Below are 23,559 nucleotides of genomic sequence, written 5' to 3'. Positions count from 1 at the left end.
AGCGTGCTGCAGATTTTAAGAGCTTTTAGAGAGACGGATTAGCTGTCTGTTGTGCAAAACACCCCAAACAAAAAACAAACTATATGAGAGGGATGAGAACTAAAATAAGTGGGGTCTGAAAGCTACAAGATGAGCTGAAACTCAGCGAAAAGACTTGAAATGCATTGTGATCAACATTTCTTTTCAAACATTTACAAAACTACATGCTATCTGAAATCAGAGACTAGCCTCTGCGTCAAAAGTCTGAAGACATATTCGAAGTGCAAAGAAAGAAAACGGTATTTTTACAGCACAGAAGATTTATTTTATTCCTCATCCCTACATTTACAGGAAACATGTTAATCCAACAGAGCTGAAAGCCAACCCTTTTTTAAAAAAAAAAAAAAATTTTCCCCAGTGGCATTTGTTTGCGATCATGTGTGTACGTGATTGTCCATTTACAGTTTATTTCAACAAATGAACACATGCGGCATTAAGCACTGCATATTTCTCTGAGGACTGAGGTAGCACCGTTTCAGTGTTCACGTTGAGGTCATTAATGATACATTCTCTGCATTTACACTAATATAAAACAGCAACATGACAAGACATACATATAAGATAACAGTGAGTCCAGAGGATATTCTTGAGTCCAGAAGAAAGTAGCCTGAGAAACTTGCCACCATGGGAAGTCAACTGAGGTAAATGTGTCACTTTCCCAGCAGAAACATCGCCTCTGAGTTACTTGAAATAAATGTTCTGTCATTTTGAGGCCTCGCCAAATTAATAAATAACAATAAAGCAAAAATGAATAAACATCTTCCCTGAAATTCTTTAGGAGTTGCGATATTTCTGTGGAAACTGATGCCCTACATTTTCCATGAAAGCAGTTACACAAAGTAAAAACTTTTGCTCAAGGTAAACTGAAAGCTTACCAAGAGGAATACAAAATGGCTTCAAGCAGCTATGACACTGAACTAAGGCTTTTTGGTCTTCACTAGCTGCTCTTTGGCAAGCACACTGTTGTACTGATGGAAAAGGCAGCTACGGAACAGCTTTCACACCTACAAACGTAGCTGACGTTCAAAGAGTTGCAGCAATTATTTTGCATTAACGATACTTCCGGACAAACCTGCAGCCCTTCATACCAGAAAGCTACCATGTTTGAAAAGTCTTCTTCTAATAGGCACTAAGGTAAACTGAAACTATATTAAAATAAGCTTGAGGACAGAGGTCAAAAATGTTGACATTACACTATTAAAGTAATAGAAGGTTTCCTGTGTTGTGGCAGAGAATCCGTGGAGTTCATCCAGTTCTTGTCTGACAAGAGAAGTGAATGGTGTGGTGCACTGTGTAATCATTATGCTTCGGACAGATTAAAAAGCCAGTGATTTTAATTTGGTCCCTTTGAGGAGGTGGGAGATGAGGCGGTGGAACTTTGTGCGGAGGAAAAAGCGCTGAAACCACTTGTTCCTGCTGGAGTTACATTCTGTGACGACACAGAAGCAGCCGACTTCTGGGCAAACAGTTTTCCTAAAGAAGACAACGGCATTAATGACTGTGTCAGTTACAAAGAACTCACTGTGCAAAGGGCAATTGAAAAAGAAAGTTTTTACAGGAGTCTAAAAAAAAAAAAACAGAGTCCACCTCGTGATTCAGTAGCTTGTAGAACAACCTCCAGCAGTAATAAGTTCAAGTGTCTCACATCGTTATTTATTGCAGGTATTCATTTATGCACAACTCTCCTAAGGTCCTGCCACAGTGGGTGGAGGTCTGGACTTTGACTGGACCATTGCGACACCTTGATTCTTTTGTTTTTCAGCCACGCTGTTTGCCGTTTGCTGCTGTGCTTGAGGTCATTGTCCTGTTACATGGCCTACTTTCAGCCAAGCTTTAGCTCACAGACAAACGGCTTCATATTTGTTGAGACTTCTAATTGTCCTGTGATGATGTAACTGAGGCATGTAGAGTCTGAGATGTGGCATGCGGATTTCTTGCCTTTTCTTTGAGTATTACACAGCCTGAACTGCATGAAAAGACTGTCGTTTTTGTATCAACTAGGTGTTTTATTCACAAAGAACAGCAACAAAAATTGGTCTCTGCCTTGTCTGTGTTTGTAACTTCTTCCGATGTGGAATATGTTGATATCATGACTATAGAAGTCAGGGTTGTTTGCTAGTACACAGTGAAAACTAAGATTTTTAGGAATTCTGACATGATTTTAATAAAAGGCCTTAACTGGTAAATTTCTACCGTTGGCATCTGAATCTGTTCGTTGATCTCTAGATCAAGACTTCCTGTTCTGCATGTGAGTCATTGTCTATTAAAGTAGATCCATTTTTAAAAGAAAAATAAACGCTAAATTGTAGTCAAACAACAGCCGTTTGTGTTGCAGTTCAGCAAACACAATCCCTCTTTTGCTCTTGACAAAGGCCATTTACCCTCATGCAACCAAAGACATGAAATGTTATTGGTCAGTGGAACTGGTACTACAAGTGCAGTACACATACTGCTTATTTCTTTCACTGTAGATATTAATTAACTTAGTTCATCACCACGTGCGCTTGTTCCTCTACATTAGTGTCACGCACCAAAGAAAACACGCTTCCTTTACAGGTTTCATAACTCACCTGAGTAAACAGTGCCGTTGACCTCCACAGACACGCTGATACTGGCCGCTCCATTAGTGGAGAGATTCAGCGACAGATCGTGTTTGCTTTCTGTCAGAGGAAAAACAAAAATTCCAGTGAAGGGTCGGTTCCAGAATAAGCATGCTGTGATGTTCAGCCATGACAGAGGTCAAAGTAGAAGCAAACTCACCGTTGCCAAGTTTGAGGTTCATGGGGGTAAAGTGAGAGGCCATAGCCAGGAGGTTTTGTTGGAGTGCCTGCTGCATGAGGCGCTGCTGCTCCTCAGCGAGGCGCATCATTTTCTTCTCTGGGCTGTCAGCTACAGCTCCACCTGCTCCTTGCTCCAACCTCTCTCTCAGATGCTCAAATGTGGCAGCTTGTGCCAGCTGCTGCTGTTGCTGCCCCAGTGCCAGAGCCATGGGCAGCTGGGGTACAACAGGGGTGGGGGACTCATCTGATTGGAAACAAAGAAAAAGATGAAGAAATTATTATGTTCATAAGAAGTTTGAAAAAATTATATATTTATTATTCACGATTCATGATTACTGGAAAACAAAATTATTATCAGTGTGCTAAATTTGCATTGCAGGGCTTGCCTATGACCCAAACACTATAAAGAGGCTTAGATTGTATCTGTTGTAAAATATGATCATTTTAGAAAAGAAAACTATGCAGCGTACCTATGCTTCTCTTTAAATGCGGACTAGCGGAGGTATTGCGGCCATTGTGCGCGGTCGGAGCGCTCTGCATATTGGGTGAAGACAGGAGTGCATGTGGAGCAGAGCCTGGGGAGGGGGAGTAGCGGTACAGACTACTGGTGTAGCTGGGACGCCGGCCTTCTCTGCGGTTGCTATCGATGGCCGCCTGTAGCTCACCCGGAGAGCTCAGGCCTTTCTTCTCGCACTCAAAAGGATACAGATACTTCATATACCTGCAGAGGCAAGTTTCACGGGTTTTCCATCCATTTTCCACAAAAACATTTTTAATTATTTGCAAATATGAAGGATAAAGCAGATGGTTCCCTTTTCAAGTCTTTATCTACAAAATGCTAAGACCTATTAATTGTATGGTTCTTTAGGGAGCAGTTACTGGAAGTCCACATTTTTGCCAACAAATGAGCTAAAACATGGAGATTCTAGCAAAAGTGTGGTTGTTCCTGTGGTAGCAATGTTGGTTAGCCACCCAGTCCACATCTTAATGAATGCTGGGTGAACTGGTATTATATTCTGCGGAGATATCCACGGGATAAATCCCTCTGTTTGCTTAAATACCACCTTAACAACAAAGCTCCTGTTTTTCTGTGAAATGCTTCAACAGCTACATGATTTATTGCCATGAATGCAATTTTCAGCCTCCCCCCCCCACTACTTTTCTTTCTAGCCGACTGCCTGCAAAAGCCTCCTGTGAAGACCTACAAAGCCACAAGCATAAGGCTCTGCAGACTGTTATCTTTTAAAATTACAGACTTTGCAAACCATAAAAATACATATCTAGATCGGCTAGTCAGAAACAAAGTGAGCAAAGGTTTCATTTACGCAAATTATAGTTATGTTCTTGCAGCATTATGGTGTTCAGAGAATGATTACATTTCATCATTTTTTAAAATAACAGAGTCACAAATATGTGCTAGCTCTTGAAAATATATTCAGCATTTTTGGAGTAATTTATAGTCTAACCAATACAATCATTTAGCAAGCCGATTGTTGATCAAAAAAAATCTGCCAAAACACCTGAGAGAAACCTACTGGGTGCGTAAGGTGAAGGCCGCACTGGTGATTGATGTGGGGAGACTGAGGCCTTTGGTGATCTCCCTCCATATCTTCTTGTTAATAACCTCCACCAGGCCTCCTTTCTCTGTCACAAGCTTGTAAAGCTTGTACAAGTCCAGCACCTGTTTTGCCATGATGGGGATGCGATTCACAGGAGTTCCTGGATAAATAACAGAATGCATTGAAATGTAGCGCTTTCCATTGTTTTGCAACTCTGAAAAGTTGTCGCTAAACAAGAACGGGTCTTGTGAACAACATGAGGCAGAAGCAGAGTGTGAGCTGCACACCTGAGGGCCTTAGGTCAGAGTTAGATAATGTGGCTTAGCATGTTTAATCTGCGCGGATAGAGTTGTCAAATTAAGCTAGTTTCGGATGTGAGGCGGTGGGGGTGGGGATAATTCCAGCAGCAGCTTTGTTGATGCATTGATCTAAGTGCAAGGAGAGGGGCTATGTTAGAGTCAACAGCGCCAGCAGGTCACAGTGACTAAACTGACCCTTCCAGTCCCGATTGGGAGAAAAGCCAATTAATGAAGCCGGCTAAAAAGCAGTTGTAGAAATCAGATTACTTTGTGCTTAAGATGAACACAGACACACGTGCACATTTTGCATGGCAATGACCTTGCCCCACATAAGTGAAGATTAGTGAACATGTTGCACTTCTTCTTGGATTTGTATCCACAAACAACAAATCCTAATCTTGGGATTTGTGGAAACAAATCCCAATCTGTATGAAAGTCTTTAACCAAGTGGCAAAATCCAGGGATGAAGATGCAGAAGTGCTGAAAAAGAGACTCAACCCATCTAGACTCTTATGGTAAAAAGCAGAAATAGGCAGGATTACAACCTCAGTCTGGGTTTCCACAGTTAACTTCCCCATGTATGATAACAGTACCTGCTTAGATTCTCTGATTCTATTAGAGCTAAAATGTTGACTGGCTGTATTTGTGGTCTTGGTCGCTTTCAGAGCATTTTCAGTATAATGTCTTACGCTACAGTTACTTACATTAACAAAATGTCCAGGTGGTCTGTGCTCCTGTTTTTGGTGAGTTTAATTGTAAGAGTTAATCTCTATATTAATGGTACTTACCTTAGTTAGCTGATAGTCAGTTTTAAGACACAACTTTGCACCCAAAACTGCCGTGTCCAAATATCGACAATGTAAAAAAATGAAAGGTTTTGAACCTTACCTCGTTTCTGCATAAAGACAAAGAGTTCGTCGAGAAACTCCTTCCGTTGTGGGTCATTATCCAGTTCATAAAGCTAGAGGACAACACACACACAGGAAACAGGGCAATAAACTGTTAGTCTGTAGTTTCTTCAGTTATTTGACATGTTTACTTCTACCACATATACGAACCTTGGCAAAGTCCCGAGATGGTTCTCCTCTTATTTTAACGCCGTCAGTCTCCTCGGCCCACATGGCACTTCCTCTCTGTTCACACAATAACAGAAAGACACATTAAGAAAATCATTTCCAACTAGCTGCTGCAGGGTAAAAGTCGTTATTCTGCTTAAAGAGCACTAAATTCTATAGTGACATAATAATAAAAACAGGTCATTAATTCAAACACTGGTGTTGCTGTTTTTCTAAGTGAGATACTTGGAGTACTCCCAAGTACACCATCAGACTGTCCTCTGGTAAACACACGATTACTGTAAATATCTGACTGGGCCATGACAAATACAATGGAGATCAATTAAATGAGCCGTGCTGAACTGGAAGATTAATGTGACATGTTATTCTTCCACCACCTCATCAACGTAGCAAAGGTTGCAAATGTGAGTGGAGGGCAGCCTGAGTGCAGCTGAGTGGAAAGGCCTGCTGAGCTGGTTATCCCACTAATATGCACCGAGTGTAGCATGGTAGTGCAAGTAAGTAAAACCCTTTAATGTGACATTAATTATGTTTTTTTTCCTCCCTGAAGAAACTACAAATTCATTTCTATATGCAGCTTATGAAAAGCCATCGCAGCCTTGCCTTCTGTCAGTTCTTGCGGGTGTGTGCCTTTTGGTTCGCGCTTGTGTTTTATATTAACATGTTTTATATTAAAACAAGGAGGAGTCGTTTAGACAACAAAACATCAAAACATGTTTTTGTATTTAACCGCATCAAAAACCTTCCATTCTTATGCTAGTGATTAATCAAAATAACAGGCTTGTTTTGTCTTTTTCACATTTAGCCTTTTACTTGATATTTTGTGTTTAACTGTATCATTTTGCCTTTATAAACACATACCTATTCACTGAATGTTTGGTATGGTAATAATGTCAGCCTGGAGTCTAAAAGCCATAACAGATAAGCCTTTGTTTCTCTGATTAGCCAGTTGAGAAGCGATTATCATTTGGCTTTCGCTCCAGCTGTAACCGTCCTTGTGTTTACAGTAAAAACAGAAAGACAAACTGCAGATACCAACGCATATCAACAGCAGGCTCAAAGTGAACCGCAGTGGTTCTCTTTGACGTCAGCTCCACAGCATCACTAACGTTTATTACAACCAACTTAAAACTGGACTTTCATTTCACTACTAATAACTGTAAGACTAAACACTGTCACATTAGTCTTGTACACAGTTTAATAGCGTCAGTTGTTTGTATTCTATTGAAACTTTGATTTGACCACAAACCCATTACTTTTATTGAGCTTACCAGCTTTTATATGCACACGAGGCATCACCTTTTCCAACTTTTATCCATTAACTAGTCATCAAAACATTGCAGCCAGCTCTTTCAACCACCTATCCATTACTTTTAGCTAATCATTTCCATCCTTTAAATATTATACCAACCTCCTTGACAGTAAATCTATTACATACAACATTTTAAATATTGAGCAATTCTAAGTATTAGCAGCACTTTCACAAAGCATGTCCCTCAAATTTCCACTCTGACCCTCATCTTGGTAGGAAATCACTGTAACAAACTCTTATAAAAACCAGCTTGTGCTCTGGTAACTATTTCCAGTTTCTTGCGGGTAAACTGGTCAAACTCGTCCCAGAGGTTACCAAGCTGTTGACACATCCAACAGATTGGCCTTAGAATTTCTAATCAAGGACTTTTACGCCTTCAGCAGAAACACTATTGAAGGTCTTTTCAGCATCAAATCGAAATAAAAACCCTCCCCCCTTCCTTATTGATGAGCAAGTGAGACCTACTGTGGATCTGTTAACAAAGAGCTTTCAGTTAATTGCTCACAGAGCTTTCACACATCCCGGCCTGGGAGTCCTGATAGTATTCAGTATGTAGGTCAGGAAAAAAGGGCTTCTTTTGTTTTGTTAAAGAGGCGAGTTTTATTTATGTGATTTTTTTTTCAATATATTTAAATTCAATTAAATTTAAATGCGTATTACTTCAAAGTAAAAGTCTGTCTTGTCAACCAGTCGTGACCGAAATCAAGGCTGACATTAAAATAGTGAAATGTTAATACTAACCGACTGCCCCCTATAATGAGCTTCATTAAAATCATTCAGTTTCTCCAACAGGGCAAAAGTGAAAACTCACCCCTCTCCAAATCTCAATGCAGCGACAGGGAGTCCCACATTTTTTTTTTAGCCAAATCAAATTATTGGCCCTTTAATCCCCCCAGGAAGTCAAGATCATTTATCTGGCTCCTCGCTGTGCTGCAAGCTTGAATGAACAGGGGCTCTTTATCCCCACCCAAGCTACATTTAAAGGCTTACAGTGAGACTGCACATAAGGAGCAAACAATGGCTGTCCGGCGTGATGAGGCTTGAAACGCATGTCAAGATTTTCAAAGATATTTCGGTAATGAATTGAACTAAAGAAAAAGAAGATAAAGACGCCGTAGAGCACGGCACAATCGTAAGGTGAAAAGAGTAGCTATTTCAACCAGCCACCGATTAACTTGCAAAAGAGCCACTTCAAGCTTGTGGACTTGTTAACATGGTTGTTGGATAAGAAAGCTTAATAGGCAACCAGTAAACACAAGCTCCACTTTGAGTTTCAGCTGCAAAAACCCCCAAAACAAAACAAAAAACCCACAAAAAACACAAACAAACAAAGCAAACACTTATTTCTTACACAAAGAGAAGAAGAATTCTAGCTCAGTGTGGTTACTCATATTTACAACCCTGTTAAGAATCAATAATACTGCCAACAAAAATGAAAACCAGACTAAAAGACTTTTCATCAAGTAAATCCCAATATAATTAAATATGACAAAGAATACTTTCTGCAGTTAATTTGACAACTTACAAAGATCCTCACAGATCTGAGTCACAGCAAAGGCCTTGCACAAATTCGTTCTAATTTTAGTCTCGGGCTGTGAGATGTTTCTGACTTTTCAGCAAAAACAAAAACAGAAAGCAAACCATTTAACAGACACACACTTAAGCCTTTCCACCACAGTCTCTCACAACTCTCATTACTGCGCTTAAACTAAAACAAAATGTTCTTTATTGCTGCAGGCTTGGCTTGCTGGCCTGTGAAAAGGAAACACATTGTCACTGCAGTGGCCGTATAATGTATTGATTATTTTCAGTGAAATTAAGCTGCCATTTAGTGTTGCCCAGCGACACCTCAGTTATGCAAAGCCATCTGCAAGACTACAGTAACATCTGGGCCTGGATGTTTGTACTTCCACATTTGACTTAAACCAAAAATCAGACAAAGAGGAAGAAAAAAAAAAACTCTGAATAATGTGTAAAACTCTGGGTAATGGTATCAAAAGGACCATTCTTCTCCTGTGAAACAACTGCAAGTAAATTTTATGGTTAGCAGTTTGCATGGTGAGCCACAACCCAGCTGTCCCTGCACCTACAGCCCTCATTAATCAGTGCATTATATTGACGTGGCTGCCCTTTTTCACGTAGAGACGAACCAATCAGCTTGCTCCCCAAAAGAAGGGGAAAAGACAACAGCTGGACTCTGGACTCATACAGTTGCAATTTAAATTCAATCCATGGCTACATTTAAAGAAAATCTGACCGATCTGCTCTCATTTCAAGTCTACCTTCTTAGCCCTGAAGTGGACTTTGTAGTTAGCACTGGTACACAGCCATGATCATTTAGCTCAGCCAGTGGCCAGAAGGTGTTTTCAAACGTCTGAGCCACAAGCTGATGTATGGCAGAGAAAAATCTCTGGCCTGGAAAGTAATTAAGATGTGCATCTGGCCAAAAAAAGCGCACCTTACTTCCCATCAGGAGGGACACCAGGCAGGAGTGAGGAAGGTCAACAATTAAGGCAGAACATACGTATACACACAAAATAACAATTACAGATGTGCATTTTCTCTCTTTCAGGGAGCAGTCCATTACAATCTTACCCGTTTCACTGACTCATCAAAGCCCCAGTCAGCAAAGCCATTCGCTGACGTGAAGGCATGATGACCTGCCGGTGACGTCAGATTCTTTTCCATGTGCTCTTGTTTTTTTCCTGAAGGTGGAGATTCAGACGTTTGCTTCACAGCCGCTGATGGAGATGTAGAATAAGGCTGGAAGGGAAAATGCGATACATGCTGGAGTCGGGGCTTCTTCGCCTGTTGATGAGAATTGTTCTCCTCCTCCTCTTCCTCGCCCATGTCTTCCTCCTCATTGTTCTCCTGAGAGGTCAACATCTCCTGTTCCTCATCTTCTGAGTTTCCATCCTCCTCTGCCTCTGGATCCACTCCGCTCAGATGATTATTCAAGGCCTGCTGGAGTGCTGGATTGCTCTGTCCATCTACTCTTTCAAACAATGTAGTGTCTGGTCTTGAAAACGAGGCTCTTGCTGCGGCAGCTTGTTGAGCAAACAGGAGCTGAGCGTGAAGAAGCTGCTTCTCCTGCAGGCTCATCTCCAGCTTTGCTTCTTGTTGCTTCTGCAGATGCTCCATCACCACCTCCAGCTTCACGCCGACTGGACAGGACTGTGAACACCCAGCTGAACTTCCAACCTCTGATAGGTTGGACTGAGGAGAAAAACACAAATCACTAATGGCAGAACTTTAATGAGAAATTTTAATATCTTAAAAAAAACAAGATAAAAAACTGCGTATGATGCGATTAACATGTTTTAATACCCAGCAGCAATTAGATGGCCTACTCCAGAACAATAAACATGGTCAAAAATGCTTGCAGAGGCAAATTAAACATAATTAAATACCAGATATTAATCATGTTTTTTTTTTTCCTTCAAGTTAAGGTAGACTACTTTTGGTAATCGGGAAGAGTGGACATCAGAGAGCTCATTAAAGGGCGATAAAGTTGAATAAACAGTTGAATAAATAAACACAAAAAGCGTAAATTTCTATTAAAACACATTTTTACATGGGGCCAAATATCTCTCTCATTTATAAGTTCAATAGTCGCAATTTGCTTAAGGGTCCTCGGAGTAGGTTATTTCACAACGGGTTTCGTCGTTTTTATTGGACACATGGATGAAATTTAACTTCACATAAAGCTCACTTTAGTGCTTCAAACTTGTTGCCCTCGCGGGGAATGACAGGGGGAGCTTTAAAAAGCGTAAATTATCACAGTAAAGTCCACTTTTGTCCCATTTTGCTTTGTTACTGTAACGAACACGAGTGGGTGAGCTACGAAAGAGTCGTCGATAGGCTTACTCACCATTTGCGCCTTTGAGTAATTCATCATCGCCAACAGGTCTCGTGAAGTTCTTGCTTTTTTCCTTCGCCAGAAGTTAATCGCATCTCATGACCACTTTCTCCTTTTTTTTAAAGTAGAGAAACACAAAACAAAAACCCCTTCTGTCGATCAAATGTGGTTTAAAGCCCCTCGCTGTGTGAAGGCTGGAGTAATGGGAGCTGGAGGAGGGGTAAATACTGCTGTGCTTCACCTCCCTGCGGTCACTCGCGGAGCACACAAACTAAAATATCTTCGATTGTCTGCGAGTGAGTGGCGCACACCCCCAACTTGGATGAATGGAAAGCCCGCCCCGTGCGCAAAGATCGTAAAGTGCTTTATCGCTTCCAGCTATGTGTATCTTCCCACCCACTTCTCAAGGAAATCCCACCCCAAAGCAGAATCCATTGCTGATTCTTACAAAGGTGATGTGACCTTTACCGTAGAAATAAATCAATTAGATAAAACAACACGTCAAACTAGTGAAGCCGTCGTTCCTTTTTTAATAGTGTTTGCATTAGGGCCGAATTAAATCATTTTGGGAGAACCTCATGACAAAGCGTGAAACGCAAAGTGTGTGTTTTTAGTCTGATCAGATATCTCCAGTGAATTCTTCCTGTACTCAGTGCACCACTATCATGTAAACACTCACTTCTGTTTCCAGGGCCAATAACAGGGTTGTTTCAGTAGGCTGGCACATGAACAGATCAAGAACCAGTCTGTGGGTCCAATTCTATCAGAAGTAAATGCAAAACCAGCCACTTGGAAACTGGTTGAAAAATATAATTGTGTACAGACCTCCTGCCTTCACAACCCGTGAGCCCATAAGCCCATCTGTAATTGGTCGAGAAAGCAGCAGATAGATTACTAACAAGCACATCACCCCTATTCTACCTTCTCTTTATTGGCTTCCAGTCAAATTAACAAATCATCTTAAAATGGTATTAATTACATATAAACTTACATGGACAGCCTGCTGCATATATATTAGAGCTACTGAGACCTTATATCTGCCACCGACCTCTCTGATTTTCTGATCAGGGTCTCTTGAGGTTGTAGCTCCTAAATGTTGGAACAGCCTTTCTCCTGTTGGATGTCCTTGTTGGACTTTCTAGCAAAGTGAAAGTTCGTATTCAATATTCAATGAAATTTTATTTATATGACACAAATCACAGTAACAGTAAACTCAAGTTGTCTCTACAACAGTACAGAGAAAACACCGACAATCAGACAGCCCACTATGAGCAAGCACTTGGCAAAAGTGGGAAGGAAAATCTCCCTCTTAACAGGAAGAAACCTCAGCAGAATTAAGTTCAAGGAGGGTCAGCCATCTGCCACAACTGGCAGTGGGTGAGGGGAGGGAGACAGGACAGAAGACACACTGTGGGAGAGGGAGCAAGAGATTAAGAATACTAATGATTAAATACAGAGTGGTGTATAAATACAGAGAGTGAAAAGAGATGAGCATATATATATATATATATATATATTTCAATTGGAACAAAAGAAGCATGAGAAAAAACCCACTACTTTCTTGATCAAGACAAGAGTAAAAGAAAGAAATACCTCTCAAAGTAAACGAGGATGACCTCCTGACCTCTCCCTCGGGAGATGCTTTATGTTACTGAGGTAACCCATCCAGTCACTAATCCAATGTTTTAGTGGCAAGTGAGGCAGTGGGGCAATTTTGCACAGCTTACATACATCAGGCTCACCATGCAACAAATAATGCACGGCTTAAAGGTGTTTAATGGCTAGTCTGTGCTTGTTGTTTGTCAGTCTGTTCACAAACATTTCTTAACCAGATAAGCTGTCAGTCCAGTGTGGCAGTATTGCAAAAACAAAGATGTGTGCATTTGCTTTCTTCAGTGATATTTCCTGGTCTGTAAGAGACGCTCTGACTCTGTTGTACATGGAAACCATCTGTCTTTTTATGGTGTGGTTTTGGGGAATAATTCCATTGTTTTTAACCAGTGGTGTTTGGTAGGGCAAAAATAACGTCCTTTGTTTTATGTTCACATTTAGAAAGTACAGGAGCTAGGGAGCAATAAGATGTGTATAAAAGCACTGAAATATTAAGAGCTATTATTCCCAGTGAATCATATCCTTTTTCTCCCGTTGGCGGGGCATTAAAAAGGGCCATTCAAATTTGAGATAGCAGTGCCACCCCTGTCCCCAGCTGGTGCCACACCCGTGCTTTTTTCCAATAACCATTCAACACATTTATTTATGAAGGAACTCTGAAGTAACTAAACTCTTCAAGCAGTGCCAGCAGGAGAAATGTCTCCTTTCTATAGTTGCCTGCTAAGAAAAGCTAACTATAACTGTAATCTCGGCGCCTTGGTGAACATTTGATGCTCTGCTATTCTGAGCAGCAAAATACTACATGTGATTACTCTGCTTGCTCGGGGGAATCAGTGTCTATAGTTTCTCCCACCAGTCTAAATAAAGCTATTGGCTGATGCTGTTGACGTGAGCAGAACTCTTAGATTCAGCCATCGAATAAAGCTTTTGTAGACCTGTAGGTAATCATCTAAATAAATAAATTAAAATATATATATATATATATTTATATATATATATATATATATTTTAATTTATTTATTTTTTTAAATTTTAAACCCAGCAAGAGAAATCGAAATTAAAATGCTCTGCAGGATGTTTTGTGGTATTTAGATCACGGACAATAATAACTAGCCCATTGTGGCACAGAATAGATAACCCCCATTTCCTGCACCTCTAAAAATATTCTAGTAGGCTACCAACAAGATAATAATATCAAGTGTCTTAGCTTCTCAGAAACAAGTTCATACAAATAAAAATAATAAGCAGCTGAAGATCTATTAAAGGGGTTTTAATTTTATACTAGATACTTTTAAGGTTTTAGTTTTACCGGTGTAGAAAGCACAGAAATGATCCTGTACTCATTTTAAAATGTCCAATTCCATTACACAAAAGTATCACTTCAAACCAAGCTTCCTTAAAATATACCTAAAAAAAACAACAGTCTAGAAGCCTAAAGAACAAGTCATTTCTTAATGCGACGCTACTGCACTAAATTTTTTAGGCATATTTGGAACTAAAAAGCTAAATTTTTGCACTGAAATAGTTTTGCCAACATTGACTTTTAGTTCATACATCTAAAGACACATTTCCAAATGATGAGTCATATTTTTAAAATCTATGGAGGAACTGCTTAATACTCAAAGTCATGTTTTTTTCTTTGGGCAGACTACACAAACTGAGTAATTTTAATATGACAATTATACTCGCAATACAAAATGTAACTTAGAAAAATGTCAATTCTTAAAAAGATATTTATCAGGAAAAATACATTTTACTTCAGACATCTGCTCATAATAATATCACACCATTTTTCCTTTGAACAAGTTTATTTTACCCGCACATAAATTTTCCCTGAAATAAAAAAGAAAAGAAAACAGATATAGATTGAGTACAGTAGAATGATTTTACATTCATATAGAAATGCTGCTCCCTGGTGGTAAAATGTGAATCTTACAAGACACACACTCGGACAACATGTACCATTTGGTGACACTTTGTTCTCTATTAAAGCAACGTGTAATGAAATATTGCTCCAACAATTACTCAGACTATTGAAAAATATTCCATATCCTTGTGACACTCAAAGATACAGTTTCCTTTATTATGTTCAACAATATTTTACAAGCAACAGAACTTAATAAAGGCCAAATTAAATATCGCACCCGTTTTATGAGGCAAACATTGAAGTAAAAGGGTTTTGAGTCCAGGGTATGTTTTTTGATCTGAAACAAACAAACATATATAGACATCTGTTAAACAGCCATCTTATAACACACATGGAAGAGAATAAACATGACTGAAGATGGTTTTACTACCTGCTCTGCTAAATTTTGTCAATGCCGAGCTCTTCAGGTGTAGAGATGCCAAGCTCATTTAAAGTAGGCCGCAGCTCCTGGATCACGTATGGGTAGATATCTTTATGGGGTCCGGCTTTGTCCTGAGGAAATAAACGATAAAACCCATTAATCACCATTATCTGACTACAAAGGTTCTGGCTGGCAATTTTCTCTCATGTGCCTTTTCTCTCACCTTCACAGCTTCCAAAATTCGGATAGCGCTGGCCAAGTCGTTTAACCTCCGACAGGCTTTCAGTGCAGCCTCGAGAATCTTTGGCTCAGGTACCAAATCGTACCCAATCAATGTGTTCATCCCTGAAACAACCAGTCACAACACATTTAAACCGAGATCAGAGAAAAAGACTTCTAAAGGATCTGAGCGCAAACAACAAATAAATAAAACAACTAACCATTCTCATCAAATTATTTTTGGTGTAGCTTGAAACAGTATTTTAAATCCCTCTTTACCAAAGCGCTCTATAAATGAAGCTAACACTTAATGGCCACATGCCCCTGTTTCAATTATTATCAGAGGAGTCTATTTTGAGCTGGTGCCATACACACCACCCTGCTGCCAAAATTACTTACTAATGGATCAAATTTGTATTAATCCAAGACTCAAAAACAAAAAAAGGTTTTATTTGCTTTTGTCACATTTGACAGATTTAATGGACAAAGGTAGGCTGTTATATTCGATAAATCAGCTGTGAAATAAACCTGCATACTGTAGACAAACCACTGTTGTCTAGTGCTTATTTATAAACTACACACAGCCTCTGTCAGTGTTTAGCAGCTGTTAACAATATAGATGAGTTTTGTCAGTCTATATAACTCTAAAACAATATCAGGGGTGAATATCTCATCAGGAAAACTGATTTTCTTATAATAAGCTCAGTTTTTACATTGTTATGATATGGGTTTTACAATAGGAAATGAATTGAAACAAATGCAAACAGATTCTGACCAACAGATTCAACCATTTTTGTTAACTATGCAAAGCAAACATGCAATTTTAAATCATTATATTGCAAACTATGAGTGTTTACTTAAATCTTAATCTCACTAAGCCTCTTAATGCAAAATTTTACAAGTCCAATTTTTTAATAATAACCTCTGTTGACTCAAGACAAACATATCTCAGCAATGAATAACAATTCCAGTTTCTCAATTCCAGTGATTACATTGACTCTGTCAGTCTGCCCCAGGGCAGCTGTGGCTACAACTGTAGCTTGCCTCCACCAGTGTGTGAATGTGTGTGTGAATGGGTGGATGACTGGGTGTGTAAAAGCGCTTTGGGGTCCCTAGGCGGAACTAGTAAAAGCACTATAGAGATTGAAAATGTGACGTCATTCAAGGGTAAAACCGCAAAGAATTCTGGGAACTCGTGGCAAGAGGTACTAGCACACGCAGGCTTTCAATTGAAATCAGTTACACAGCGATAAAAAGAAACACAAAAAACTGTCAAGAAGTTGTTGTATTATTAACTGCAATAGCCGGTCGCATGACAGCCACGGGAAGCCGACGGGTAAAGAGATCGTTTTTTTTTTTTATCGGATTACATCGTTGAAGAGAAATTATTCGAGCCATGTTTCTGAAGTAAAAAGAGGCGACAGATGGCCTGGATTACAGCCATTCAAAGACCAAATATAACGTCCCAAAACACTCCAGCTCACAGGTTAGTCTGCTCCAAGCATTTCCACAAAGGGCAGTGTTTTGTAGTAGTTAATACGTCATTTTTCATAACATAATTGGTGATATAGGTTACAAGCAAGTCTGGCGCTGAACAGAAATTGTGGCGCTATGCTATCACTAATTGTCCAGTACGATTACAGCATACAATATTATTGTCACTGCTACATTTCTGTAATGCGAACCAGAAATTATTTCCACTACTAATTAATTACCGTTGAGCTCAAATGTCCTATTAATAAACAGTTAACGAATGTGTATTTATGAAGACGATTTGTGAGACTGGTAAACTTATGATACGTACGATGGTCTTTCGTTCTACGTGGTGCATTTCATGGTCCTGTACCCATCCGTCGGTAAACTGTTCCTGGGCTTCTTGCAGTGACCTGAAGTTACTGAACTTCATGAGTGTATGCACTCACTCCAAGAACCGTATAATTATAAATATGAGCGTGGTGAAAGTTGGGCAGCACGCTAACGTATTTTGTCCACTCTGTGTGCTCTTAAGGGTCTAACCCTTTCACTCCTTTGATTTTTTCCTCGTATCTTTTCTTTGCCTTTTCATCAAGTCTGTCTTTGTACGGACTGGAATTGTTCTCCTTCGTTTTGTACATAACTTTTTTGGGGGGCAAAGAAAAAGCAAGAAGGTATTGGAACCGGAGAATGAACGTTTTGCGGTGCTGCAAATGCTTGCATTTGATGCGGTACTTAGATTGTTTTGCCACGAGTTACGGGCATGCAATGCGCGAAAGTCACGTGGTCTGTCAATCTCTATACAAATACAGGCCATTTACCATTATTCAACATTACTATATTCCAGAAACGTACCTTTTCTCAGTTCCCATGCGTCAATATCTGGCTTGTTAAAATAAGTGACCCAGCGGGCATCGAACTCCTCGTCTGTCTCCTGCTTCCCATGTGAATAACACCTCGAGGCCAGAAGAGCTGCATGATAAGACAGAATTTTTTTTCAGTGATTTGTGTCTAATAAAATAAACCTACAGTGCCTGTTAAATAAATGCGGAAGGACCGGGCTACATCATATTTTAAAATTTTCATACATGACGGGCGAAATATTAGGGACACTTACACTACCACCCCAACTCTAACTTCAATAATAATCATGATAATAATAAAAACAACGTTTTCTTCAAACCAACTAAAACTGAAAATGCAGTCATTCTTAAAGTAGATTTGATGGCATCAGTGCTGTTGCACTCGCCAGTATTAAATTTCATAGGTGTATCTAATAAAGAAGCCGGGAATTGTATCTGCGACGTAAAAAGGACAAATTCTTCCTTGTAATGTGATGCAGTTGGATCGCTGCCACCGTCCTGATATGACCTACCTTGTGTATCAGTCTGCACGTAGCAGATTGACACACTAGGACGTGACATACCGGAAATTTCTGTCACATGGTCCTCAGGTTATATTTAATAGCAATTTAAATGAAACAATATGACTTAGGCATGTGCTCAGGTATCATGTTAATACTAATTAACCTGCAACCCAAAGAACATTTCTCATTTAGACTTTTTGACCCCTAAAGAAACACCAAGACAATGCAAAACTATGCAGAAAAGTATTCCGTTTGTTTTTCATAAAAATCTATGCCAAACTCCGTTTTGATGTTGAATTCTAGTTGGCTGAACTCTCCTGCAGTCACCTAGCCTACTTAGCAACTAGCGTCAGCAGGCACAATCACAGGGCCCGAGACGAAGCCTTCTAGCCGGGTCATGACAAGGACATAAACTCCGCCAAGAAGAATAACAGGACATTTTTCAAAGCACCACACCCACAGTTTACGTGGGAAGAAGCTGGACTGAATAAAAATGTGGATATCATGGCTGAATCATTATAATGCAGTTTCGTAATGTTTATTAAATAGCGATTTTTCTTGAATAAAAGCTAGCTAGCTTAGCCGTAAAGGAACCGCAAATGTGCCGACAGTCACACTTGATTTCCGTTACATTGTCTCGCTGACAGTTTCTAAGCAACTATATCAATTACAGATTAATATATTTACAATGGGTGACTAAATTAGGAATTACCTCGGCTCCCTGGTTGCGTCCGAGTTAAACTTCGGACACCGGAGACTGACAGTCGGACGGCGGCTCTGAACATGATGCGAGACTACGAGCTACACGGACCGGTGCGGTCTGTCCGAAGGAAGCTAGTGCTAACTGTGTTAGCCTGGCACGTACGCAATCTCCTGTTGCGCACGCGCAAACTGCAGCTCATATTTACCCTTGACTTCCCTAGAAAGAAATTGCAGGATTGAGAACTGGGAAAACATGTTAATATTTGCAATGTCATTCTCACAGAGAAGTATTTTTTTATGCGATATCTTTTCTTTTCTTTTTCTTTTTCTAATGCTAACGATACAAAATAGATGTTTCAAAGGTGCTTGATGATAGAATTGCACACAAGTTGAAACTGTAAGACACAGAGCTTTCTTAAAGCAGAACATTTTAGATTTATGATCATTTTAGTTAGATATAAGTGGTGATGTGCATGAAAAAGGTGTGTGTGCAAAACTTCAATGTTGGACATTTAAACTGCTTTTATTTCATGTCATCAGGCACTAAAACCTCAAGAATAAGATGCATACAATTAAATTCATGTCCTTTACTATTTATTCAGCCTGGGTCAAAGGCGAACTGGAGCATTACACATAACCTATGCAGGTCACCGGTCTACCACAGATATAAACAACTACACCGATTGCCAGTTCAAAGTTAACCTAAAAATAACAATCTCTTGTGAGGTAGAAAGCACACACAGGTGGAACATGCAGCTTTTACACAAAGAAGTCCCAACAAACCTGGAGGTTAGTGAGGTGACCACTTGACCACTGTGTCACTTTATGATTCATTTCCATTGATGTGACTCTACTACAAAAGAGTACCATCATTATCAAAGTCAGTCAAACAAACCAAAAATGTATGCTCTTGTGAGCCATTATTGTGCACATGAATTATTTCCACAGGCAGAAAACAGAATAAAGACAACTGATGCAAAACATGTTCTGTATATTTAAAATGACTATGAACAAATTCATGACTACTGGTTGATTAAATATTAAATATTAAATATTAATATAACTACACTAAAACACCATCATCAGCTTATAAAGTGGGCCAAATAATCATTTGATCCCCTGCAGAAGTTTGTTCACATGCAAAGAAATGATCAGTTCTTGTTTTTTAAGGTAGTTTCATGTTAATGGAGAGAGACAGAATATCAACCAAAAATCAAAATCCACATACAACACAGTACATAAAAGTTATAAGTTGAATGCCTGACATTGATTGAAATCAGTATTTAATCCCCAAGCAAAACATGACTTAGTACTTGGTGGAGAAATCACTGTCGGTAAACACAGCAGTAAGACATCTCAGGAGGAATTTTGGCCCACTAGCTCTTTAAATCCTCATAAAAATCCGAAACTGTTCATTTCTTTGTAAGTGAGGCAACATAGAAATTCAGCAGGATTAAAATATTTCCCCCTCTATGACTACAAATCTATTACTGATATTGTTGCTAATAATAGTTATAGTCATATGTTAACCTGTTACATTTCACAACAAAGTGACAAAGTATTGCAAAGAAGCATTATAGACACAACTGTTTACTTTTGTAGCAAAATGCCTTACATAAGCATCATGATAAACCCCCAGAAATGCAGAGGTATTATTTTCTTCAAGAAAGCTTCATGCTGTAAAACAGAGCACACAACAATCTATTAAATCTATGCAAATGCAAAATTTCTTATTTCTCATGAAGTAATCAGAGGTTTAGGGAGGACATGCACTCGAATCATCCAGACAGAGTCTCTTGGCTGTGTGTGGGGACGAGTGAGCATGAGCCGTCCTGAGCAGACCCCTGTGTCTCTCAGCCTCCTCTGTGGGAACACTGATGATTTGTGGCGGCTGATATCCAGGCTCCTGGGGGTCCAGAGGATCTTTAGATAGATAGATGCAGATGGCAGGAACTCTCCGCTCCATGGTTATACCTGGTGCTCCAGGCTGTGGACTCTTCCAAACCTCCTTCACTGTGTTATAGTAGAGTTTGGACACCTGGTGCAGACCTTCAACTTTACGTTTCAGAATCTCCACACAGGTGATAGTTTTTGTGACTCCTCTGCCTGAGCCAGTGAAGACCACCTGTCTTAGTGACATCCCATTTGGGTTTCTTACTTCCCCTTGCATGCGAGCTGCTGCAAACTGCAGTAAGCTGCGAATCTTGCTTCCTCCTTTTACTCGCATGTGCAGGATGTCTGCGGCCAAGCCTGGGATCGGATAGGGAATGCTGTCCTCTGTGCGGCTGATTCTCCTGAAGTTGTTCTCACCAGCAGTTTTTGGAAGTGGCAACGAGATCTGGACAGAGGGACTGAATGAAGTAGGCTGCTGTTCCATTGTAGTGCCACATATAACACTGTTCATCTGACCCCTGGGTTAAGTCATTACTTAGTAAGCAGCAAAATAACAGTGCGGGAAGCTGCAGTAACAGACTATTTGTATGTCTCCTTTGGGATCTAAAACATTGTTCTTGTTCCTTTACTCTAAGAAAGTAAAAGCTGAATGGCTCCGTAATCTAAACTTGTCACTTATCTTGATCCTCTCTCTTCTCCGTCCAAGCTTCTTTTTCATTTTGCCTTTATGAGCGCTGAGATGGCAGCCAGCAGAATAAAGAGGGCACTTCTTCCACTAATCCCACTGAAGTGAAGGAAAAGATGTCCTTGCTCTTTTCAGCACTGAGGACAGCTGATGCCAACAGACACATATGAGGCTCAGAGAGAGACATGTAGAGTGGGACATAGTGCTCTTAAAGGCACATGCAACATTTTGCCTCATTTAATAATGTCTGTATATTTCAGCTAGTTGGGTTTCTTGTTAAAAGGCTTAAGGGATCTGGGAATGGTTTTGTCTGTGTGGTTGCTTGAATTATACAGATGAATAAACACGAGTTAATGAGATCAAGGCACGCAGCTGAAATAAATCTTTGTTTTAACTGAACTCGACTCAATTGTGCCACTTTGCTGACATTCTTAATGTGCGGTTTTGCAGATATGACACCAAACAACCAATCTCACTCAAGATGTGGAGAAATGCTTGTCATTGTAGTATATAATGGAGTGTGGTTTTTCAAGATTATTTTCCCAGTGCGCTATCATCAGAGAGCCATATGGTCCAAGAGAAATGTCTTCCTTTGGGCTATTACAGCAGCTTCACAGCTCTCCTCCTTTCAGTGCATTGCCTGCTGGGCTGACCCCAAAATAATCCTTGCTACAAAAGTTGTGCTTCTTTTTAAGAAATGACATGTACAAGGACAATCACATCTTGGGGCTGCTACTTTTTATTGTCAGACCATAAGTACATTAAATAGAAAGACAGAAAATCAGTATCCAGATGGGAACAGAGGTGCATTGGTTGCAGCTCTCTTTAGAGAAGCTGATCCAAGGGAGGAGGTGAGGAGGCAGCTGGAGGGCTCATATGGAATCAGCATGCTGTTATAATGGTGCATTTCTGCCTCGCAGGATGGTATGCACCCCATGTTAAACAATCAGCAGAAGCATGAAATGCATTATTCAAATTAAGTTACTTTACAGACGAATTATCTGCTTTTCATAAACATCAATTAACAGCAGCATTCCCATCCCGAGAATACTCATTAAATATTTCAAGGTGGTTTACTGGAGGCCTTGCGCACGCTCCAGAATCTCCCCAAGTATTTATTTTTATCTGACATGTTTAGTGTTGCTGGAAAATGAACAGAAGCTCCAGCGCCCAGCTGCATACCCAGTTTAAACATCCTTCAGTCTCCAGTTTATGTTTTTCATAACATAACAGTTATGGGGTTTGATCCGCTGTATTTATATCAAAAAGGTCCTTAGAGTTAATGGTCACACCACCATCTTGTGGAAGAAAGTACATATTGCAAAACTAATATCACCGTGGGTTCAAGTGAACCTGCATTACAGGAATGTTCAAGCATTAGTTTGTTCTAAAAAAACATGCTTTTGGAAGAATATGAAATTAATGTCTTATGAATACATCTATAGATGAACTGCTAGATACATACATATGGATGGATCATACCTGTTCTTTTCTCTCTGTTTTTGTAGGGTGATTATATACAAATGCTGAGGGGAAGTGGGGGTGATGAATGTGATCAATCTGAAAGTGTTGAGCATGTAATAGGGATCAACATGTATGTACATACTTTTTTGTACTCCATGTAGGACTTGATGATTGACTGTTTATTTCATTTCACATAGATTTTGTTGACTTTGATTGATTGTGCATGTATGTATATGTACATATACACATGAATATGTGTTTGTGCACTCAAACAAAAAACTATTTGAATGGTCATAAAAACCACGGAAAGGATTTTCACCTGATTAAATTGGTTTATTTTAGCATTATTCAATTCTTTCAACTTCATGTACTTTAGTTAGTTAACTTAATTAAATAATGATGACTCAGCTTATTTACTGCAGTTGAGCCCAACTTAATTTAATTGAGTTGATCAAATCCAGGCAAATTACATCAGTCCAACAAAAGTACTGAAAGACATTTAGAAAGGTGGAAATCCTTTTCATGATTATTTTAAGTTAATTTAAAGAGTTATTTTTTGGAGTGTTCAACTAAGTCAGAGTCTGGTTAGCATAAAACTTGTCATGCACATTGTTTTTTCCTCCAATTTAATGGATTTAGGACATAGCTGTCACTCCATAAATCCTTTTCCACTTGTCTTCATCCGAGTCTATTCCTGTCATAGGTCGAGAGGTAGGGCTAACCGTGGACAGGTTACCACTCTATCGCACAGAGACCGACAACTGTTCACACTCACATTCACACCTATAGCTAAATTTGAATAATTAACCTAATCCCACAAACTGCAGGTACCCAGAGAAAACATGCAAACTCCACACAGAAAAGCCCTGGCCAGTGGATTCAAACTCAGGGGCTTCTTGCGTGAGGCAACAGTGCTAACCACTGTTTTTTTATT

General features: G+C 39.7%; 3 protein-coding genes across 3 annotated transcripts; all 3 read right to left on the bottom strand.

Annotated features, from left to right (window-relative positions):
- Nucleotides 1–376: 376 nt before the first annotated feature.
- Nucleotides 377–11,205, bottom strand: LOC102798783 (AT-rich interactive domain-containing protein 3B-like). Its single transcript, XM_006782628.3, has 9 exons — nucleotides 10,937–11,205; nucleotides 9,661–10,281; nucleotides 5,736–5,810; nucleotides 5,566–5,638; nucleotides 4,355–4,538; nucleotides 3,290–3,540; nucleotides 2,800–3,063; nucleotides 2,610–2,699; nucleotides 377–1,512 (listed from the first exon to the last, which is right to left on the bottom strand). The coding sequence occupies exons 1-9, from the start codon at nucleotides 10,961–10,963 to the stop codon at nucleotides 1,373–1,375; spliced, it is 1,725 nt and encodes a 574-aa protein (XP_006782691.2). The 5' UTR covers nucleotides 10,964–11,205; the 3' UTR covers nucleotides 377–1,372.
- Nucleotides 11,206–14,324: 3,119 nt separating this feature from the next.
- LOC102799079 (cytochrome c oxidase subunit 5A, mitochondrial-like) lies at nucleotides 14,325–18,742 on the bottom strand. Its single transcript, XM_035916376.2, has 5 exons — nucleotides 18,594–18,742; nucleotides 17,371–17,487; nucleotides 15,047–15,168; nucleotides 14,833–14,954; nucleotides 14,325–14,739 (listed from the first exon to the last, which is right to left on the bottom strand). Exons 1-4 carry the CDS (start codon nucleotides 18,664–18,666, stop codon nucleotides 14,841–14,843), a joined length of 426 nt encoding a protein of 141 aa, XP_035772269.1. The 5' UTR covers nucleotides 18,667–18,742; the 3' UTR covers nucleotides 14,325–14,739; nucleotides 14,833–14,840.
- Nucleotides 18,743–20,339: 1,597 nt separating this feature from the next.
- On the bottom strand, nucleotides 20,340–20,987 carry LOC102780835 (ribonuclease P protein subunit p25-like protein). The gene has a single exon (XM_006782725.2). It carries the CDS (start codon nucleotides 20,985–20,987, stop codon nucleotides 20,340–20,342), a length of 648 nt encoding a protein of 215 aa, XP_006782788.2.
- Between the last annotated feature and the right edge of the window lie 2,572 nt (nucleotides 20,988–23,559).

Source organism: Neolamprologus brichardi, chromosome 7 (genome assembly GCF_056152115.1).
Source record: "Neolamprologus brichardi isolate AB-2024 chromosome 7, ASM5615211v1, whole genome shotgun sequence".
Lineage (NCBI taxonomy): Eukaryota > Metazoa > Chordata > Actinopteri > Cichliformes > Cichlidae > Neolamprologus > Neolamprologus brichardi.
Note: the sequence above shows the minus strand (reverse complement) of the source record. Positions and strands in the feature narration are given on the sequence as shown.